Genomic DNA, 22,711 nt, shown 5'->3' with positions numbered 1-22,711 from the left:
ATGTTTTAATGGTGCACAGCCCCTCCCCACTTCTGAATGTGGTGTGGCTCACACAAGTCACAGGGCCCAAAAAATGATTATGAATGTTTTAATGGTGCATGGCCCCTCCCCACTTCTGAATGTGGTGTGGCCCACACAAGTCACGGATTGACTTGATTTTTGAGACCTAGGCCCACGATGGAATGGCGCATCTGACTGATGGGGTAGATGTTCGAAACACATCACAATGGGGCCCACACAGCTCGACCTCATGGGATGCTCTTGTCAGCACGAGCGCATAGTACCTTTTACCTATATATATATATATATATATATATATATATATATATATATATATAAACTTAATTTATAATGTCTTTACCCTACCCATTGCACGCCCTAATCCGAAAAAGTCACAACCCCTTTCCGTCTAACACTTATTGGCCGACCATCCCGTCCTATCCGGCAGACAGCAGCAACCTCCGGCATTCCTCTCTCTCTCTCTCCCCTCCGATAGCGGCAACCTGCAGCCCATCAGGTGCGTCTATCTTTTCTTTTCTTTTCTTTTTTTCCTGAAATGTTAAGAGGATAGACATCACATAGGAAATGGTGGAGATGAAAACAATTTTCTTATTTTTAAGCTTGTTAGTATGCTATACTGTCAGTTCATAGTTAGCCACCCCCACTAGAGAATCGATACCAAGACCTCAGTGTTGAAACGAGGTATCCTTCACTCAGACTACCACTTGAGCTATGAATCAGGGTGTAGATGGAAGCAGGTTGTGGACAGAGTAACTCAGTACGCTGTGTACTTAGTAAATTCTGTGAGGTCCACTATGGTTTATGTATTTTATCCCCTCCATCCATCCATTTTATCCCCTCTGTCCATCCATTTTATCTCCAAAATTGAAGCATATCCAATGCTCAAGCCCGATGACCCAATCTGAATCAGGGCCAACTCAATCTGACTTAGTATCTTTGATCGAGTCACATTCGGTTCAAGTCAACCCAACCAAGACCCGGACTCGGATCGAGTCGAGCTTGCTAAACTTGATATCCAGTTGGATCAAGTTCGAGTCAGGGATTTTTCAAAACCGGATCGAGTCGGGTTGGACATAACTCAGTCCAACTCGACTCGATGCCCACCTCTAGGCAGATCCAAAACTCAGCTGGGACACACGACAGTAAACAATGGGGATCCAAAGCCACGGTTGGAAACCTGGTGGAACCACAAAAGTTTTAGATAAGCTGATATTTGTGATTACAGTTTATCGCAGTGGTAGTAACCTTATAAACGGTTTGGATGGCCTACAAGCATCATAGTCTGCTCTAGGAAAGTCTCAACGGTGGACATTTCCGTTCTCACTGTATCCTGTCGCGTAGCCACCTGAGTTTTGGATTTTCCTAATTTTCTGGATTCCTTCTTATTGTGATCTTAAGAAACCGATGGATGGAGTAGATTTCTCACTGGCATCTTTGTAGGCTCCACATAGCTTCCAACCACAGGAACTTCCTGTGGCCGGGGCCACCGGCAATTCCCGTTCCAGCAAAACCCTCGGAATATCCCCCTACCAACCATCAATACCGAATATCACCCTACCCTATTGCTCTACTAAAAATGCCCCTTTCAATCTCAGTCATCGAATTATTGCCCAACCTTGCGTGGGGCCCAAAGCCTCTTGATTTTGTGACATTGAACTTGAATTACCCACCCTTACCTTATAGTGGCATGCCATCAAAGGATCAAATCAGTTGATGTGCTGTTTTCCTACCTACCTTTTAGATTGATGTGGTCGTTTATTGGGGGACGATCGCATGCGTTCCACATCTGTGGGGCCCACCCGTGATGTGAATATAGCTACAATCCCATGGATACCCTACATCTCAAGAATCATACCTATCAAAAACTCAAGGTGGGACACACCACATCAGCAATGTACAGTCGCGTCTACAGCCTACATATCAACTTCAAGGGACGCGGATTTCCCGCGCAAGGATGATGAGTGGGGTCCACCTAGACGTTTGTGAGAAATCCACCCCGTCCTTCCGTTTTTAGAGCTCATTTTAGGACGTATGCCCAAAATCGAGCTGGATGCAAAACTCAAGTGGGTCACACGAGAGGGAAAAGTGGGGAAAGAAATTCCCACTGTTGAAACCTTCCTCGGTTCCATCTTGATGTTATTATGCTATCCAAACCGTTTATAAGGTCATTCCCAATGAGATGAAGTGAAAACACCAGAAATATATCCTGATACAAAACTTTCATGGCCATAGGAATGCTTCAACGGTGCTCTCTGAATTCCCACTATTTCCTCTTGTGTGGCCTACTCGAGTTTTGGATAAACCTAATTTTTGTTCGTACGTTCTAAAATGAGCTCGAAAAACGAATAGACGGGGTGGATTTCTCACAAACATCTAGGTGGGGCCCACTCAGCATCCTTGGGCGCACCTGATGACTGGATTGGATGACATATAAACAATAAGGTGGACCCACCTGGCAATTTCCAGTGTGGGCTCCTCCTCCCAAATGTTCCGATTGTTCCCCTTTGGTGTGGTCCACTGAATTATGGTGGCACTCAAACATCACGGTAGCCCCACATGGCTTGGAACATTCCTACGTATGTGATAATTCAGCTTCTTTATTCGCGTGCACAAGTGTATGTCAGTCATGCAGGATAAGTGACCCACAACGGATGGGCCCATCTGATGTCTTCTCCAGCAACATCGATGTGGACCGTTCGATCGACCACTAAATCCATTGTAGGTTATCTGATTATCGCACAGCAAGACTGTGAATGTTAGTACTCCCGCTCATGCCGGCAAGCTTAGACAGAGCCTCGGTACGCACGGCAACACATGCATATGCATATATGCACAGACACGAAGCGGATTGCGTAGTAACTCAGTACAGTACGCTTAGCGTACTGAGTAAACTCTGTGAGATCCACCATGATTTATGTATTCAATCCGCTCCGTCCATCCATTTTTTCAGATAATTTTAGAGCTACAATGACACATGTGAAATGTTCAAATGGACCACACCACAGGAAACAGTTGAATTGAACTTATACCATTGAAAAATTCTTGGGGGCCACATAAGTTTTGGATCAAGCTTATATTTGTTTTTTCCATTCATCCATGTCTGTATGATCTTATGAACAGGTTGGATGACAAATAAACATCATTGTGGGGCCTAGAAAGGTTTCAACGGTGAAAATCATTATCCCTGCTGTTTCCAGTGGTATGATCCACTTGATCTTTGGATATGCTTCAATTTTAGGCTCAACCTCTTAAATTAAATGGAAAAACGGATTGACGGTGTGGATAGACCACATATATTCAAGGTGGGCCCAACTGAGTTTACTCAGTACGATAAGAGCATACTGAGTAACTCAGTATGCAATCCAATTCCGCACAGACATGCCCTGTGTGTGGGCAATGCTGTGGGAAACGGATCGGCTACTCCCTCTGCCACCAGCCTGGTGGCTGGTGGTCGGTGTTCTGTGGGCCCCACCATAATGTATGTATTTCATCCATTTTTACAGATAATTTTAGAGGTTTAACCCAAAAATTAGAGGTATATAAAACTCAAGTGGATCACACCACAGGAAAACAATAGTGATTGGATATCCACCATTAAAATCCTCGTAAGGCCCACTGTACTGTTTTTTTGACATCCAATCTTTTGATTAGGTCATACAGGCCCAGATGAAGGGAAAAAACAAAGATCAGATTGATCCAAAACGTTTATGGCCCCCCAAAAGGTTTTTAATGGTCGACACTCATTCAACTTTGTTTCCTGTAATGTGGTCCAATTGAGATTCTGATATATCTAATTTTTGGTCTCATAGCATAAAATGATCTGGAAAAATAGATGGACGGCATGGATGAAACACATACATCATGGTACGGCCTACAGAGCTCCGACCACCAGCCATTGGCTGGTGGCAGGGGGAGTAGCCAATCCGTTTCCAATGTTGTGCTTGTGAGGCCCACCCAAATAAAAATGTGGTGCTTTTTCAGGGGCCCACTCTAGTACGTGTGTCTTTTTTCTTTTTCTTTTTTTGGGTTAGCTTCTTAGTACACACCCATGTCAGCACACACACTCCATGTTAGCCACCCCCACTCTAGTACGTGTGTTTTGATAGAGTTGGCTAGCAACTATACCGGTGTCTTCCATTCCTCAGGAGTCTTTGATTATAGTGTTTCGATTGATTTGGTTATCAACCACACCGGTAGGAGTCTTTGAATATGGTGTCAATGCCATGAAAAGAAGTGTTAAAGAATCTTGACTTGATTTGGCCAACACTCAAATTATGTAAATCTACCTTCAAAATAGCTAAATCTAACCTTCAAAACAGCTAAGTAGTTGCAACCATCAAATCCTAACAAAAGCCAATGAAGTAGGTTAAACAATTATTGTGTAGAACTCTATATACTGCACGTACACCATTAGATTTGAATATTAAATTCTAAAAGAAAGAAAGTTGCTGAGTCTACTTTTCTATGCTATAAGAGCTACAAGTTCCGTTGATGGCGTCAAATAATCACATCATCGCATGCCACGTGGCATTTGATAAGGCATCATTTTTATATAAAACTCAATCACAATCATCTATTACTGTTATACTTCCTTCCTACTTTAGTCAATCTCAATCCCAATCGTCCATTGCAGTCGCGCCACCTGCACGAATCTAATGGCACATCTTACCACAAATAACTTTTGATCAAGTTAAGGCTAAACGCATGTCAATGTTAGATTTGAGTAACTATCAAGAATATGTGAAAAAAATAATGAACAAAGGTTTTTAAAAAAATTACTGAATTTTGTAGATGAGATGTGATTTGGAATCACTCAATTTCCTGGTAGTGTTGTAGTTCAATTAGACATGATACCACACATGTTAATGAACGACCTATATTTGATTAAATGTGTGCGGTTAAGATAGCGTCAGGCCTGCCAAAGTCATATTCAATTCGAGTTCAATTAAATGCTTGTGACCCCACTGCGAAATCAACCATAGGATCAGACTTGTAAAGATTGACCTAACTATCCAGCCACTAATGTGTAATGATCAAGTGATATGGAAGGGGATAGCTAGTCCTTTTTCTTCTGTTTTTTTTGCCTTGAGATAAGGACTTTTCTTGCAATGGTAATCGCAGTCCTTGTTGAGGGGTCAAATATTGCATATTAGACCCCAGTTATTACCTGATTTTACAAACATGATAATGTTTAACGTCTTATTTTAATTGTATTTATGTTGCAAGGTAAATTTAGAAGCTTGGACTGAAAAATGGTACTAAAGGCATGGATTTGATGCTCACAAATCACCAAGGCAATGGACGGATCTTAGGAGACCAAAATTAAAGAATTCACATGCCAAAGATCTGAGAAAATCGAGTGATTCACGATAAAAAGGCCTGAAAGTCGCCCTGAATGCAAGATCACAGGGTTCCCACTATTTGTTTAGCTCAAAACTTTATATCTGGCCTGAGGATCCTAAATTAACCATACACGTTGAAATTCAACCCTTGGATCCCTGTGCAAGTGGCCCAACGGACAGATCAGCCCATAAATCACTAATTTGGGGCCCACCTGATATCTGGATATGCTTTGATTTTGGTATTAACCCCTTAAATCGGATGAGAGGGAGGATGGACGGAGCAGATTTCTCATAAGCTTCACAGTGGACCCCATATAGGGGCATAAGAGTGCACAGCCAGTGCACTCCCGCGCCACACCGGACCACTAAGACCAGTCAACAACCGAAGACCCGATCCATTTTCTTCTTACGCATAGCGTCCGCAATCAACGGACGGTGTGATGATCAGTGGCCCACCATCAGGGCCCACATGGCCAATTAGGACCATCCATTCGACTCAGGGGGTGGGGTCGACCGTACCCATGCTCTCCTTTTGGTCCCATGCATGCGTACACATGAAGATCATCGTCAAACGCAATACGAATGGTGTGGTGATTTGATACAGTGGATTACACCAAAACTACTCCTTTCCAATCGAAATTTCACCAGGAATCCAATGAATGGGGTGGATTTCTCCGAAAACATCACTGTGGGGCCCACCGAACATTCCAACGCAGGTCCATGCGCAAGGACATGCGCAACACACGCTTGGCCTCCATGGGCCATTGTGCGATCAAGGGAAGGGTCGAATGCAAGATCTGAACCATTCAGAAGAGAGAGAAGGAGGGCCACGACCCTATCCATGATGTTAAATCAAGTTTTGGGATGATCAGCGTAATGAAAATCAATTTCAAACGCAAACTGTTTTACGTTTTCTTGCGCACACGGTTTGCTACGTAAAGAGCTGCGTAAAATCTCCCTCCACATCGACTCCTGTTGGCTACTGCCTATAAAAGAAAGAAAGAAGAGAGAAGAGAAGGATCAGATCAGGCGTGAATAGCAAGAGGAAAGAGAGAGAGAGAGAGAGAGAGAGAGAGAGAGAACGTGGGCCGGCTACAAAGAGTTTCTTTCTTCCTTCTTTTTCTTAATTGATTTTATTTATGCTTTTCTTAAGGAGATTTTAGATCAATCATGTCAGTGATTAGCTAAACCTCTTAGCTAGGGCGAGAATGTGAAGCTTGTAGTGTGATGGATTGTTTTCTACAGCTTTGATTCATGTTCAATGAACTCTCTTTGATTATAGTTTGATTATAAAGAATATTTTTAGTTTTTAATGGTTTATTATGACTTAAATTACAATGGATCTGCAATAGCTCTGAGCATGTCCTTTTCATTATTATGAGTGTGAAGTTAGGAAGCTTTGTTGTTCACCATCGTCTCATGGACATGGTTGGATGATGGAATCCTTCCTAACATTCATAACTCTCTCAGATTGGATGTGGATTGGTTAAATTCTGTTGTTTACTTTGTCTCATGGGCTTGGTTTTGTGATGGAATCAATTCTAATTCTCATACATCTCATCTCTTGAAAACTGAATCAAGGGAAGTTCAGATTTGATTTTTAAGGTTATATCTTTCAACTGGATGAAGATGAGACTTTAAATCCAATTGTGTTCTTGAATCAAGCATAGATCTCTCTGATCTCTCCAAGTGGATCCTTGGAAACCCTAGTTTCTCACCTTTGAATTTTACACATTTTAGTTAATTAGTTCACCATTATTCTCTTAAATTTACCTGATTTAGATTACAACTTCGTCTAGTTCTAGTTCTAATTACTTTCAGATTGCGTATAAGGTTCAGTCTCTATGGATTCGACCTCGATCTTACCGAGATTATTACTACATCGCGACCCTATACTTGGGGTTCTGAACAATCCTCAAGTTTCTCAATAATGCGCTAATGGACAAATAAAATTAAAAATAAAGGCTGATTATTTAATTTATTGATTTAGAATTAAAATTAGTACAACCAGCAGTAATAAACTAAAATAAGTAAAGAAAATAAAAGATAGTTACTTATGATCATTCTTATGAACGAACAATCAAGGTAAATGGTCAGTAGAACGAACAATCAAGGTGAATGATCAGTAAGACGTGACCAGTGTGATCTTTCAATTATGGACTTTGATGATCGAGATTCAACTATGGATGTCGTAGATATTTAATCTATTCTTAAAACATACTACAATAATGGTACTAGACAATAGTGGATGTAAGCTATATTAAACTTTAAACTTATTGTGACAATGGCTTGATAGAAGTGGAGAACCTAAGGCTAAAACTAAGATTGACAATGTTGCACTGCGAAAGAGATTGTGTGTGTTGGTTGGGTTGGTTACCTCGAGCTTTTCATCAGGTATTGTTTATATACATTGGGAATGGCAATGACCATATCGAGGTTTTCTTTTCAGTCCACATTTTATTCTCGAAGGTTATGAGACCATATCCTAGTCGGACTCAAATTCCTTATCACAACAATTAATCACCTTTTAATTTGAAAAAAGTTTGTTTCTCAGTGCTTCATAGTCTCGCGAAAGCATCGATCATCTCTGTTTTTTTCTTCTCGGCATGATTGTGTGAGATGGCCTTGCCGTGTGTATCTTGTGCCATAAGATTTCCAGCCTTAACGGGGCTTTATAAGCTTATTGAGCACACTACTTGATCACATGTGTTACTCATGCAATGGTCACATGTCCATCTCACAGTGTTTCACTTTTCTCGATTGCAAACATACGTATGATTATGAGCTGTTTTGATTTTGACAAGTGATGTGCTTTCAAAGAAAATGGAGTCAGAAGATATCCTTAGGGCGTAAGTGAGATTTCTTCCGTCATTTGTATATAATGCCAACACTTTACGACATCCAATTGGTCCGCACAGACTGTGCTAAGACAAGTGTAAATAGAACGATATCTCTTAGTGTAACACCCCGGTTCTCAAAACCCGAGTGTTAACCTTTAAAGATAGTCCAAATTTCACGTATATATGTTTTTTCTTTATTATCTTTTTCAGAGTGTTAAGACATATATTATGTATCTTAGATAAATCTAATGTTACCTTAATCTTAAATAATATTGATTGTGTGAAGAGTACATCCTCTAGTCCAATAAAAATAAAAATAAAAATTTGAGAACAGACACATTGGTCACTAACCAGGGAGAGTTGTGTTTTATAGATCTTAATACTTTAATGAGCCATGACCAATACAAATGCTTGGGACACATCTGTTGACATTTCTTTTTTCAGATCTACAATGATCCTATGTGAGGGGACTGACTTGGGTGAAGATAGAAGGTATCTACCATTGGGAATCAACTTGGCGTCGTTAGTACCATTAACCCTTACTCTATATAGGAGTGTGAGTATGCCTAGACATAAGGTCATACTTTGGACTTTTCGATACTTACACTAATAGATCAGAGTTCAAATCAATAGTCTAAGGGCCCATTAGCCTATATTAGATCGCTTGATCGTGGACTTAATGGTGCAGATAAGCAAATCAGTCCTTAGACCTAAGGGCATGTAAGGATCTTGAATCTTGACTGAGCAACTTTAGTTCACTTTATGAGACTTTCTAAATAATACTAGGAGTTATAATAGATGCATTTCTTAAGCTTATTGATTCATGCATGGGCCAACTTGGGATCTATTCTATTAGGTTTACTACGAAATTTATTTATGCCTTATTTATGGTTAGATAAGATAATTATAAGTGATTTTTCCATTGGGACTAATATTCAAAAGGTTTTAAGAGATTTTTTTAAAAGGTTTACAACTATTGAATCATTAAAACTTGTTCTATTACACTTAATGATGATCTGATGGTCCACCTTTATAATCAGTATAGGGATTTAGATCATATGTGGATGGCTTAGAGAGTGGATGGATCAGATCATATGTATGTGCATCTCTAAAGTAGATCAACAAACTTTATTCACAATAGGGTACACTGAAGTTGATATGGTGGTAAATCACCATAAGAGTTTCAACACGAGGTCATTGGTTCAAGCATCCATTATGGTACGAGTGCACGAGTGTGTGGGGGTATGAGTGCGTGAGTGTGTGTTAAAAAATCACCATAACTAATATCCTCTTGAAACCCTAACCCCTCCTCTATTTATAGATCATATTGTAAAAGAAGAACACTAGGAGAGAGAGAGAGAGAGAGAGAGAGAGAGAGAGAGAGAGAGCTTAGGTGTTACCCCTTTCCCAGTGTCCTACTTAAGAAAAGAGGGAAAAGTGTGTGTGTGTGTGTGTGTGTGTGTGTGTGTGAGAGAGAGAGAGAGAGAGAGAGAGAGGGAGGGAGATTATTTTTCCTTCCATTTATTAATATCATCGTCATCATGTCTTCTTTGTGGTTCACCTGAGTAAATAGATTGTGTCATCTTTGGTCCTTACCAGAGAATTATACATTCTCTCTTGGGATCCCATCTATTTGTAATAGATCGGGGAAAGATTTTCTATGTTAAAAGATTAGCATCGACAAATTTCATGATTGGAATTTTTTATGCGATTACTCTCGTGTGGGGATGATATGAACAATCTTATTGGTTTGTATGTATCTAGAAATCTGTTGTTATATTACATGAGTTGATCATGGGAATGGATGCATTATAAATTATGAAAATCATGTATATATGTTGCGTCCACACTCAATGAACCCATTAAAAGAGGCACTAAGTCCCCAAATCTCATCATGCAAAAAGGATTCTTTCCTATTGGCCACATAAGGAAGAGGAAGGATATTTGATAACAACATTCTTCATCTCTAATTAGCTCCATGACTAGAATGAAAGGCAGATATCCTAATTAGTACACAATGATCTAGGACAAGTTCACATTTAGCACATGTTTTGATGAGTGGGGGATTAAATGTGGTTTTTGAAAGTGCATCCAAATCCACAATAAGAAAAGGGGTTTGGCTTTAAATGGTTTTTAGTGTCCAATGTCCCCTTTCAAGGGTGTATCCAAACATACTCGAAATAAATTATTTGAGTTGCTAAATGAGTTCTGTTAGGTAGATTTATCAAGGGGACGGGACCACATGCCTTCTTATCATTGTTGCACAAATGGCCTATAGGCTTGACATAAAATGTCAATTTGATAGATCAAAGAGCAAATCAAATGGGATAGTGTCTAGAAATCACACTCTATGAATAACCCTAAAAGTCAAAAGTTGGGAAGAGGTCACGTCAGTCAGATGGTTTGGGTAGCTTCATTTGAGTTTTGATATAAATACGGTCTTACTTAACAGTTGGGTCGACTATACATGTTAAATCATGTATGGTAGATGTAGAAATTAGATAATCTCTTGCCCGGCCATCACATATACCAAATGTTCTACCAGCACAACCACCCACATTTATGTATCCACAAGTGTCACATGTGCCACATCAATTTCAACTACCTCACATGTGCCACATGCGTCGAGGAATGTGCACATGCCCCCATCATGCTGCATGTGTTATAAACTATCTTGAGCTCCCTACGTGTTTCACCACACTATGTTCCAAGTGCTTCAAAAGCAAAGTACAATACAAGCATGTGAAAGACAACATGTGCATTACATGACTTTGTTTGCATTCAAACATATCCCAAGATACTGTTGGTTATTAAAAAAAAATATATTTAAAAAAAAAAAAAAAAAAACAGCCATCAATCACACATTTAGAATGACAAAAATGTCCTTGTGACGTCCAAAAATGATGAATTCGTTATCCTTTACATGTGCACGAGGATAGTCAGGCATGAATATAGTCTTAGATCTTGATAGACTATTTTGGTACAGAAGTGGAATTGGATATGGAGAGGGTTTTCTTCAAAAACATTCTTAAAATGTAGGTAGCCCATCAATGGGCGAGAAGTGGTAAATACAGTCACTCCTTAAATGTTTTTTTCTTAAAAGGCATTTTTAGGATGTCACAATGCATACAGCCTAACAAAAATCATAAAACAAGTGGTTTGACATGTAAAGCTCAATATATTTAAGAAGAGTGGCAAAAAAATCTTTTCTGTTTTTGGTAAACCAAATTGGCCTCTTTTTTATTTTTCATACGAGAAATTACATTATTGCCCTAGTTTATATTTTTTATATAACAAAGTGGAGAATTGAGAATTGTGGACCTCATATGGTATGCGTCTCACATCCAACCCGTCCAATATATGCACACCAACATTGTTATTAGACAAACCAAAAATATAGCGGATCTAATCATAAGGTGGGCCATTCCATTTATACACACACACACACACACACACACACTATTCAAAATATCCCAACTCAAGTGTAGCCCATAAGATGATCTAATTGGCCTGATGTTTTGTGAATAGATGTTGGAGGGTTGGATATCATACACGTACATGAGCCCCACAAGTCTTGACTTTCACTACTTTAAAAAGAAAAAATATGTCATTGTTGTAATTTTATTCCTCAAAAAGCGTCCTCATGTAATTTTAAATTGTCCACCATTATTTGGTAAAATATAGATTCCTCAAGAATTTTGCGTTAAAAAATCCCAAGTAAGAAAAACAATTTCAGTAGAATCAAAGACAGATCTACGGGTCATAGATGTATAGAATTGTAGTAAATTTTAGAAGAAAGGGATAGTATTTACTTGAAAAGTAAGGATTCAATGAGAGAAAATTGATATAAAGTCCCTATTTGTTTACCATTGCATTGCTAAAACAAGTTGTAACTGTTTTAATTAAAGTCAGGTATTTGTGTCATATTATGCAATTTTCATTCATATTTGTGCAAGTATAGAGCTTTTTCCTTCACTTCTTTATTATTATTATTTTTGAGCCAAAAAAACTATATAAAACCCCAAACTTCTCATTCTTCGATTTTTGGCATCTCCATGTATTTAACTAAAATTTTCTTCTTTATTCTTTTTTACCAAAACCCAAAAATAAGTACAGCCAAACACTACCTAAAATGCAATTTCGGAGATGATATAAATGAAAATCATCTCCACTAATTTGTACCGAATACAACTCATGGTCTAAATATGCAGCATCAGATATTGAATGACTTAGTAGCTGAAATGAACGCAGCAATAGCGGTGCTTAGGGATGTCAGCGGGCCGTGTAGGCCCAATGGGTGTCCAAGCCCAACCCAACATGGACTGGCTGCTATCGCTGTAGCTAAATGGGGGTGGGTATATGTTTGGGTTTTTTTTTTTTTCTTTCTTTCTTTCTAGCTCAATTAATAAACAGGCCTGGTGTGCAAATACCCCTGCCTTACTCAAACCCAGGCCATGTTTATATGGGTATTCTTATGTGATATTTTCAGATCTAACTCAATGTACCTTCCTTGATGAATTGGATCCATCAATCTGGGACTTTAAATCTAGGAGATTTTCAGGCGACCCAACCATAAGCAGACAAGATGAAAGAACTACAGGCTCCTCTTGTTTATTGTGATTGGAATTTTTGTAAACTGACTATTTTCGCGCATTTGCTGCCCAAAGATGAGTTCATGGGACTTATTTTTGGGAAATATTATCAAAAAATGAAGCCTGCTTGATGAACAGCCAGGATGTCTCACAAACTGTTCAAGTTAGCATGCGGAGGTGCCATGTGTGGAGGTCAGTGTAGGCTAAGCAGATCACAACCTAATTGAATTCAGTTAAGTTTCTAACTATGGTTAGAATCATATTTTAGGTTATGCAATTTTTTTTTCTTTTTTCTTTATTTATTTTTTGAAATTTTCAAATCATGGTTGGATACCCAATGCCGTGAATGTTACTGGATATGGGCATCCATATACGTGCCGAGCCCAGCCCATTGACACCCCTAACACCAATGAATATCTGAATATGCTCTAACGTGATGAGTGCTTCAAGGAGTTCCATGGAATTTGCAGCTAAACATCTCCACCGTCCAGTTTTGTCAGTTGCGAATTGATGAACAGGACCACTTGCTCTCAGAGCCATCGCAGGGATTGGCTTATGGCCTAAAAATCAAGGTGATCAGTAGTCAGACTACAGAGGCCATCAGACGACTGGCTGCAATTGGACGGTTTAGCTCAAAAGCTGACCAATGGAGCAGTGGTCCACATTCAATAGGCAGTAATCACAATATGATCGGACCTGTAGGGTTGTCCAATCAATGTAATTTTGGGGTCAGTAGACCATCAGCCTGGGCCAGCAGACCAATGATCTCCTACTTACTGTGGAGACCATATTTCACAGAAGCACTATGAAGTGCCACATGATAACTGAGGACAAGCCCATGTAGGAGTTCACACCATTTTCAAAATGATCGTGATTCATCTTCGCATACAGAACATCCAGATTCTCAGGATAGCTCAAAGTCACACTGATTGACAAATTCTAATCACCCAATTGGCTGATGACTATCAAATGGTCGGTTAGAAGTAAAACAGCCAGTGGTCTAAATTCAACAGAAAAAATCATATGTTCAATATAACCTGTTTGGAATGAGGGATTAGGTGGTATGGAATTGCATTTGATCCAATGTAAATTCCACCCGGTTTTTGGAATTGATGGGAAGGATTGAATTAATCAAAATGTCATATCATCTATCCCAGCAAAAGATTCATCTGGTGGAAATCCACTACATCTATGGGCCCCACATTGATGCATGTTGTTTTATTCACACCGGCCATCTATATGCACCCTTACATATGACAATCGAGTTGCATATGCATCCAGGTAACCGGCATCAGTTGTGCAATCTGATCCATTGGTTACAATACCATGGTCCACCAAACATAAGTTTCACTTAATACAATGTTCTTTTTCCAAAAGAAGATTTTGATTCCAAACATGAGATTGGATGGTCTAAGGTATTTCCAGACATAGATTGGACGGTCTAAATACCATGGTATTTACAGACATATAATCATTGTGCAATAATGTGTTAGAGAATCATTTATAAGTAGTATTGACCATTCATTGTGAAATCATTTATGGTATTTCCAGACTTATAATCATTGTGCAATAATGGTATTTCCAGACATAAATTCCACCTAATGCTATTCAATACCCATTCAATCATGCCTAGAGAATCATTTATGGGTCATGCTTGTCCCACACCTGGATCAGCAATCTGAAAGGTCCAGATTCCTGCGCAACCATGCCACATCAATGATGGATAAGTCACCACCGTTTTGACCACACAACTATGCCAAGCACATAGCGTAGCTCTAAAGCACAAGATGGAGAAAAAAAAAAATCTAAAATTTTGAGATTCCTAACAATAATGCTTGTGAGATTCCCGCTTTGATGTCTACACCCACCAACAAATGCATCCACTGCTGCGACAAGGCCTCGGAACAGAGATTGCACACCCACTTTTGCAATAGAAGCAATGTGCAAGTTGCTGCTTATTTGCAATGAAAAGCTCGTACAATCCCTCAGATGCAATGCCTTCTAGTCAAACACATCATCATCATCATCAGGAAGAGGATGTGCAGCTGCCGCAGCGAGTTCGTCCTCGTGCCTGTAACACCAGATATTTGTATTAGGGAGGATAAAAACATGATCAGAACAGACAAACCATCTTTTTCTTCTTAAATCAGCACTCGGGTCGCAACAAAAATCAAGTTATTAAGTCGTCTTGGACAAAGAAACATGAGTTGGGATATATATAGATTGAGGTGTGCTAATTTCAAACGGATGTATGGCCTGGGAATTTATCAGATGGCACGTATTGTAGCACCAAAGTTGGCCTTCAGGCAAGGCCTCACCAGTGACCACGCAGATGCCTTTGCTGAAAAATCAGGCCAATCCATTCATCAGCTGTGCCCGTATCTGATGCAAATGGATAGGTAAAAGGATTTATCGCTGTCCTTTTTGCACCCTGACCCACCTGATGAACAGACCAGCCTGATTTTTGGGCCAGAACATCTACATAGACATATACACAATGAGGATAGCCCATAGAGGCATTAAAAAAAGCCATGACTGCTTTTTCTATTTTCTACATTGATACATATAGGTGACAAAGATCAGAGAAACTGCTATATAATGGAACTTTAAGAACGTGAATTACAATTGGCAGAATATCATCATCATCATCATCATCTAAGCACTGGAATTTAATGAATGGACACAATGTATTTGCTTTTTCCATCAAATTTGGGTTGTAAACAGAAAAATCTTCTTCCTCCTCTTTTTCATTGGTGGAACCCACCAGAAAACTGATTGAGATGGGAGTGGATCGCCTGTGACCATGGTCAAAGAAATATCTCTGTGCCCAGGGCTGTGTGGGGCCCAAAGAGATGTCCGTGACAAATCCACTCTGCCCATCTGTTTTGAAAGACCACAATAGGACAGGATTTTAAATATCAGGATGATATTTGTTCCTACAGTTTATCTGAGTGGTAATAATTCTATGAACGGTTTGAATGGCATATAAACAACATGGTCAGCTCCAGGAAGGTTTCAATGGTGGACGTTGTTGTTCCCACTGTTTTGTGGTGTGACCCATCTGAGTTTTCGATCTGCCTAATTTTTAGAATCATGTCTTATTGTGGTCTTTCAAAACCGATGGCCAGAGTGGATCTGTCACAGACATCTCTGTGGACTCCACACAGCCCCAGGCACAGAGATATATCTGTGATATCTCTGTGCCCGGGGTCACAGGCAATCCACTCCCAATTGGGCCCTCCATGCTTTGGGTAGGCATCCAATTTCAGCAACAGTTGGAAGCTGTAAAAATACGAGTACGTCGACTACTGATTAGTCCCCTCCAATTAAAATAGAGTTTCGAGTTTTGAAAAGCCCACAAACACACATGCTCACACACACAGCCAGATGCTAGAATGGGGCCTTAGGCAAATATTTTTGAACACCCATTCTTTCTATGTGTGACCCACCTGTTGAAGTTGGTCGGCCTGATTTTGGGCCTAATATTTAGGGCAGGTCACCCACATCCTTCATCCCACCTGATGCATTGCTCAGATGTCTGACACACTACTAACATGGCCTCATGTTACAGAGGCACATGGGATTAGCAAAGCATTTAAAAAGTTTCTTGACACCAGTATTTCATATGCCCATATGAACCAATACTCTATTTGAGAGCCGACTCCCTATATCTAAATAACTATAGGGAAGTGATGATTATTATGATTAACTGTGGGGATGTGCTGCTGACATGTTGCACTTTGCAGGGTGGTAGTGTCTGATATAGGAATTGTATGATACTCAAGCTGTGCATGATCTTATACACAGGCACTCAGAATTTGTACACGTGGCATATCATCATCTAAGCCTTATACCAATTAATTGTGATCAGCACACATAGCATATAGACTCAAATAAAACTGACTTAATTGTGCAGGCCATTGTCTACAAATCACAATCACAAGTACAGATTGGTTGAAAATCCTAACATCTGATTTGTAGATGCCTGTGGAAATATGACCGTTAGATATTTTTCATTTTTATCCGTCCAATAAATGCCCACCAATCCAATAGTCAGATAATCAAATAAGCTTAATTTTTGGTCCATGATACATATACAGTGATTATCATATTTTGGATGGTTTAATTTGACTAATTTTATGCCACGTGTGCAATTTCTAAGTGCCTGCATATCACCATCACACACTGCAAGAGTATCAAAGTTTTTCTCATGTCCGATATCTGAGGAGACAATTTGTCAATTTACTAGAGTCTAGGCTTCAAAGGCAAAGCAGTTTGAAGGACAGGCTACAGAAAAATAAAATTGAAATCACTTACTGTCGCTGTGTAGCCATGTCAATCTGAACTTCTGGAGGAGCAAGGGCAGGGGACTCAACAAAGTGGAGACTAGGATCCCTGCAAAAGCATGTTTTAAAGTGACAATCTTATTCCATGCATTTAAAACATGATAACCCAAAAGCAAAGATAGAAATAGAAAGCCTTCTTTTTCATTACCCTGCAAGCTTTCTAGCAAGATAGAGGAATGGCTTCTCAAAATTGTAATTGCTCTTTGCAGAGATCTCATAATATTGAAGATTCTTCTTCCTGTGGAATGTCACCTGCTTTGCTTTCACCTGCCTGTTCTTGACATCAACCTTGTTGCCACACAGAACAATTGGTATATTCTCACACACCCTGTTTGACACGAAATACAGTTCATAAAGTGGGTGAGCAAAATCATATCAGGCATATGATTTCATAAATCCCTCAGTCTCACCGGCAAAGGTCCCGGTGCCATGTAGGAACATTTTTGTATGTCAAGCGAGCTGTGACATCGAACATGATGATTGCACATTGTCCATGAATGCTGCACCGCAAGAAGAAATTCAGTTACAGTTAGCTGCAAAACATGAAGACAGCCTCTACCACGACCACCAAAACCAGAAATGCGCCCTGAGCTCAAGGATGGTACCCTAAGACCAAGGGAGTACTGATCGCCAACAAGATGTGCCGAACGCTCGGGTGGCACAAATGAATGAGAAGGAAGAGTAGAGATCATAGCACGCTGACACATAGCATAGACTGTCGTCAATGGGGGAAGAGGATCCTGCATAACAACCTGATCGCGAACGTGAAGATAATCAGAACTCAACCCAGCGAGGAACTGCATGATACGAGTATCATCCCGTTGCTTATGAGCATGTTCATGATCCTCTTTACATTTGGAAGGAAGAGGCTGATACATATCCAACTCATCCCACATACCCCGAAGCATCGAATAGTAGTCTTTTAAGGATCTGGAGTTTTGTTGAAACCGACCAATTTCTTGAATAAGCTGAAATACCCGTGAAAAATTCTGAGATTCCGAGAACATATCATGAAGCATATCCCAAATGCCTTTAGCCGAGGATAAAAACATCACTGAGTGGCTAATTGAGGAATCCATGCTATTCAACAACCATGCAATAACTTGATAATTCTCCTTTGTCCAAGACTTGTAGGTAACATCTGTAGAGCTTGGGGAATCATCCAAAATATACGACAACTTGTCACGGGCTCCTAAAAATACTTTTACAGATTGTGCCCATTGAAGATAGTTGTCACCATTCAACTTAATGGAGGTAATCTGCAAGGGGTTAGATTCAAGAGACCCTATGCCAAGAGATGAGGGCCCTTTGTCAGCCATAATAGAGTCCAAGAGAAATAAATCTATGCCAAGAGACCCCCTATGCCAAGAAAGATTGATTCAAACAACTCTATCTCACTCAATCCTTCAACATAACAAGAGATAAACCTCAAACAAATGTCAATCATCCAAAATACCATGAAACGCAGTCAAATAGGGCCTAACCGAGTGAAAAACGGCCCAGCCGCACGCCCATTTGAGGTTAAAAACCTCTCAAACATTGATCTTAAGTAAAAAAATCCACCATGGATAGCTTGGGAGGAAGATTTCGGTCCATCTTGAGCAAAGAAACCGAAGAAAAGCATACCGATTTGAGGTAGATCGAAGAAAAACGGAATCTGGAACTGATTTTCGAATTTCTCTATTTCGCCTAAAATACCATGAAATGAGGTCCAATAAATTCTGAAAAAATCATGACAAATCTTCTAAAATCAAGATCTATCAAACCCCTAAACTTTTAGCTCAAACAGAGCCCATGCGTCCGTACAACGCTGACGTCAGCAAGGTGACGTGTCGCCTCTCAACCTGTTGGATGCGGAATGCCTTGAACTTGCTCTGATACCAAGTAGAAAAAGATTTGATGAGGATAATGTGAAGAAGAGATGAGAATATTGAGAGAGAAGGAGGAGGAGAGTTTTGGAGAGATGATGTGTGTTAGGCTTGCATGCCCTAACACATAATATTTTATTATGAAAAAGCATATAGTACACTGCAGGGGAATAGGGAAGTGTGCACATGCACTTACACTAAAAGGACACACTATAAATATAATACACTAGCATTCTCTATAACTTAAGCCTGCAAGGAGATAATAAGGCAGAGAGGATCATCTCTTGATCAGACAAAAGACAGAAATTGTAGCCAGCAAGGATATTATAAGGCAGAGAGCAACTCCTGCTCCATTTGTTATTTTAGAGATTATTGATTGGATATTACAACATAAACCTATGCAGCGTTCAAAGTATCTGTATTGCTACAAGTTTATTTGGCCAGGGAAACAGAAACAATATCAATGTCACCGATAATATCGCTGATAACCGGAAATGCAAGAAAACATTGGAGAAACATGGGAAACAGGTGAAAACAGGTGAAATTTTTTAGTGAAACTTCAGCAAATTCTAAAATGCACATATTTACATGTTTAGGAATTTATTTAAAAATAATAATAATAAATAAATAAATTGCAAAATGAATGTATGGATAATAAGTTTCCATTTAATAGGGGCCTAAAAGCACATGTTGTCATAAGAAACAAGTCCAACCATCTCATCCATCCCTCCAACCATCCCATCCATCCATACAACCTTTCATCAAACATCCATTGATAATTGATATTTCAGAATATCGACAACACACAATATTTCACCGAGAAATTGTCGACAACTGGAAAAGAAACAAAAGGTTGTGGTCTCGATATCGTCCATGTTGTGATAACGATAATATCACAATATGATCAATATTATCGTTGACAATTTGAACATTGCATGCAACCATGCGCCCATTAAAAAAAAAAAATGAAATGAAATTTTTTTAATAAACTGATTTTTGGCAATATCAATACATTGGCAATATTATCGTAATATGACCAATCCAATTCAAAAATATTGGCAATATAAGCAACACTTGGAATTTACACATTTGAAAATATTGGCGAAACATTGGCGATATCAATACATTACCGATACTTAGCAATACATCACTGATACCTGAAATTTCTGAGACCACCAGTGTTATGATATCGCTACCAATGTTATTGATATCGTTGGGCTGGAGATACCGATAATATCGGGATTCATAACAAAATCCAACCAATTAAACAATATAAATAGATCAACCACAAAAAATGAATATCAACTATCTCAAGAGATAGTTCTTATTATTGGAGTGGCCAACCAAGTTCCTGGCATCTTTTCTTGTAGATACCTAACCAAATATAAATGTTTTAAGGTTCACGAAGTAATGGTATGAATCAACTGCAGTATGGGGTCAAGATACAAGATTCAGAGGCAGGTAATTGGATCCTCTCAAGCAATTAGGGAGTTCTTAGTACTAGCTACCAGCTGCCACACGCTTGGTCCAATCGTGACATGCAATTTGCAACAAGTAACCATATTACAGACATTAAGCATTAGATACCTGATTCTTCAACTACTTGGATTCTTTCCAATCCCATAATGTCACAACATCTCACAAGTTTTAGTACATGCCCACCCAAGTGAAAAGCTATCAGAAGGAACTAATTACATAAACTTGTATAAATAGCAATATATATGAAGGTTAGCATGCCCCCACTTAAATGGAACTATTTCCATTCAACATAACTTGTATATAAAGATCAGTGAAACAAATAGATATAAAACAGGCTTTCCTATAAGCAATTAATCCACTTTGCAATAACAAAATTAACAAGAAATTCACGATCAACTAGATTTCATCAAGTACTACTAAATTGCATAAGCATCTTATATTTTCATATAATGTAAGCAAAGGTATCTATATTTCCTAAAAGTAATACTTCATTTGTCTATATAACAAAATAAAATCTATTGGACAAAATAATAACAGTGTATTTATCAGCTAAAAAAAAGGCTGGATCCTTACTCTTGCTCGGGTGGTAGACTCTCAGGAGTTTCAACACCTGGTCAAGGGTTTGAGTATCCATAGGTGGTGAAATTCCACTAGCGTGAGTGTGTGGGGTGTGTGTGCGTGTGTAAAATAATAATAATAATAATAATAATAAATTTAATTAAAAGAAGCCTAAAAAAAAGGCATAAATGCAAGCAAATTTCTATCTCCATATAAAAATATCCAAAGCAATAAAATAATCTACAATAAATAGAACTTTTCCTATGAACAACAACAATAGGAAAGGGCGTAGCACAAGGAGATGGGATAACCAGTCTCCAGCTTGGGTAAAGGAGGATTCATGTCAAATAGCAGGTTGTTGAACTTTTACCAAGCAATTGTGATGTGCTCCAGCACCCAATTTCTGGGATGACCCCATTAGAAAGAAGAAGAAGAAGAAAATGACGGGATTTCCTCAAAAACAAAAACATACTGGTTTAAAGTATCGTCCAAAACTGGTATGGCCCGATATGTACTGCTTCATCTAAAAATATTATTCAATTGGGGCCTCTATCAGCCTCAATGTTATCAAAATTGCATGATTTGTAATATCATGTCATGCACCACACGATATGAATCAAAGGTTCAAACTGCAAATCCCAATTTATCATAACCAAATCATATGATTAGTATTACCGAATCATACAATAATTGTGTACTACACAAATGGGGCCCAAAATTACATGAGCTTTATTAAACATGCATGTGGGCTTAGCAAAGCTCATCACAAAATGTACTATTTCATTCCCAAAATGGAAATTTGATGTACACAAATGAAATAATGTGAATGTAGATAGTAGCTTCATAAATGGTATTAAATCGGATAAAAACATATTTTTACAAAAACAAAGAAAAAAATACAACCAGAGATCAACATTTCCAGAAAGGGAAAAAAATTTAAAAAGAGGAAAAAGAAGCAACTTCAAAAAATCCAACAACTTACTAATAGCCATCTCTGAGCCCGCCGAACTTCTCCTGGCCAGCTGTATCCCAGCAATAGAATCGGATCTTGCCGCAGTTCGTGAAGAAATCCAACGGATGTACTTCGACGCCAATCGTTGCTGCAAAAATCAGATCAAACAAATAAACAAAATACTAAAAACAGAAAAAGAAAAAGAGATCTGTAGAAAAATAGAGAATCAGAAGGATTGCGCGTTTACGCTCGTATTTCTTCTCGAATTCACCGGTGAGATGGCGTTTGACGAAAGTAGTCTTTCCAGTGCCGCCATCTCCGACGATGACGAGCTTGAAGCTCGGGTACTCAACCTGCTGCTGGTTCGGAAGTGCCTGCGGAGATCGACAAGAATAAGAAGATGAAAACCCTAGAAAAGTTCAGGAACTAAAGAAAACCCTAATCCTAGGTGGGAACGAAAATACCATTTTTTTCCCCCCCTTTTTCCTTTCCCTTCTTTACTCGAGAGAGCTCTGGAGATTTTGAATGGCAGTGAAGTAGCGTTCGTCTGTCCTAAATACAGAGTGCGTCGCATCGCGTGGCTTTTTTTTGACGCGAACGCTCTTGACCGTCGGATTGAATCCCGCTCCTTTTCGATAATTAAATTCGTCCTTACACGTGGCAACTCGAATCAAATTCTTTTTCAAATTTGAACGCAGAAATAGTTGCTGCGA

The 22,711-nt window shown here is 39.1% G+C and overlaps 1 protein-coding gene across 1 annotated transcript; it reads right to left on the bottom strand.

Moving 5' to 3' along the window:
- Nucleotides 1-14,315: 14,315 nt before the first annotated feature.
- Nucleotides 14,316-22,606, bottom strand: LOC131255784 (GTP-binding nuclear protein Ran1B-like). Its single transcript, XM_058256603.1, has 7 exons — nt 22,463-22,606; nt 22,246-22,372; nt 22,029-22,146; nt 17,552-17,641; nt 17,290-17,469; nt 17,113-17,190; nt 14,316-14,866 (listed from the first exon to the last, which is right to left on the bottom strand). The coding sequence occupies exons 1-7, from the start codon at nt 22,463-22,465 to the stop codon at nt 14,797-14,799; spliced, it is 666 nt and encodes a 221-aa protein (XP_058112586.1). The 5' UTR covers nt 22,466-22,606; the 3' UTR covers nt 14,316-14,796.
- Nucleotides 22,607-22,711: the final 105 nt, after the last annotated feature.

This window comes from Magnolia sinica, chromosome 1 (genome assembly GCF_029962835.1).
Source record: "Magnolia sinica isolate HGM2019 chromosome 1, MsV1, whole genome shotgun sequence".
In the NCBI taxonomy this organism is placed as follows: Eukaryota; Viridiplantae; Streptophyta; class Magnoliopsida; order Magnoliales; family Magnoliaceae; genus Magnolia; species Magnolia sinica.
This window is presented reverse-complemented; position numbering and strand designations above follow the sequence as displayed.

Bases quoted from the DNA above. Each gene is read 5' to 3' on its own strand.
- LOC131255784 (XM_058256603.1), bottom strand. The intron at 17,191-17,289 runs GTAATGAAAAAG...ATGCTTTTGCAG, and splicing joins CTTGCTAGAAAGCTTGCAGG to GGATCCTAGTCTCCACTTTG. The intron at 14,867-17,112 runs GTAAGTGATTTC...CTGGTGTTACAG, and splicing joins GACATGGCTACACAGCGACA to GCACGAGGACGAACTCGCTG.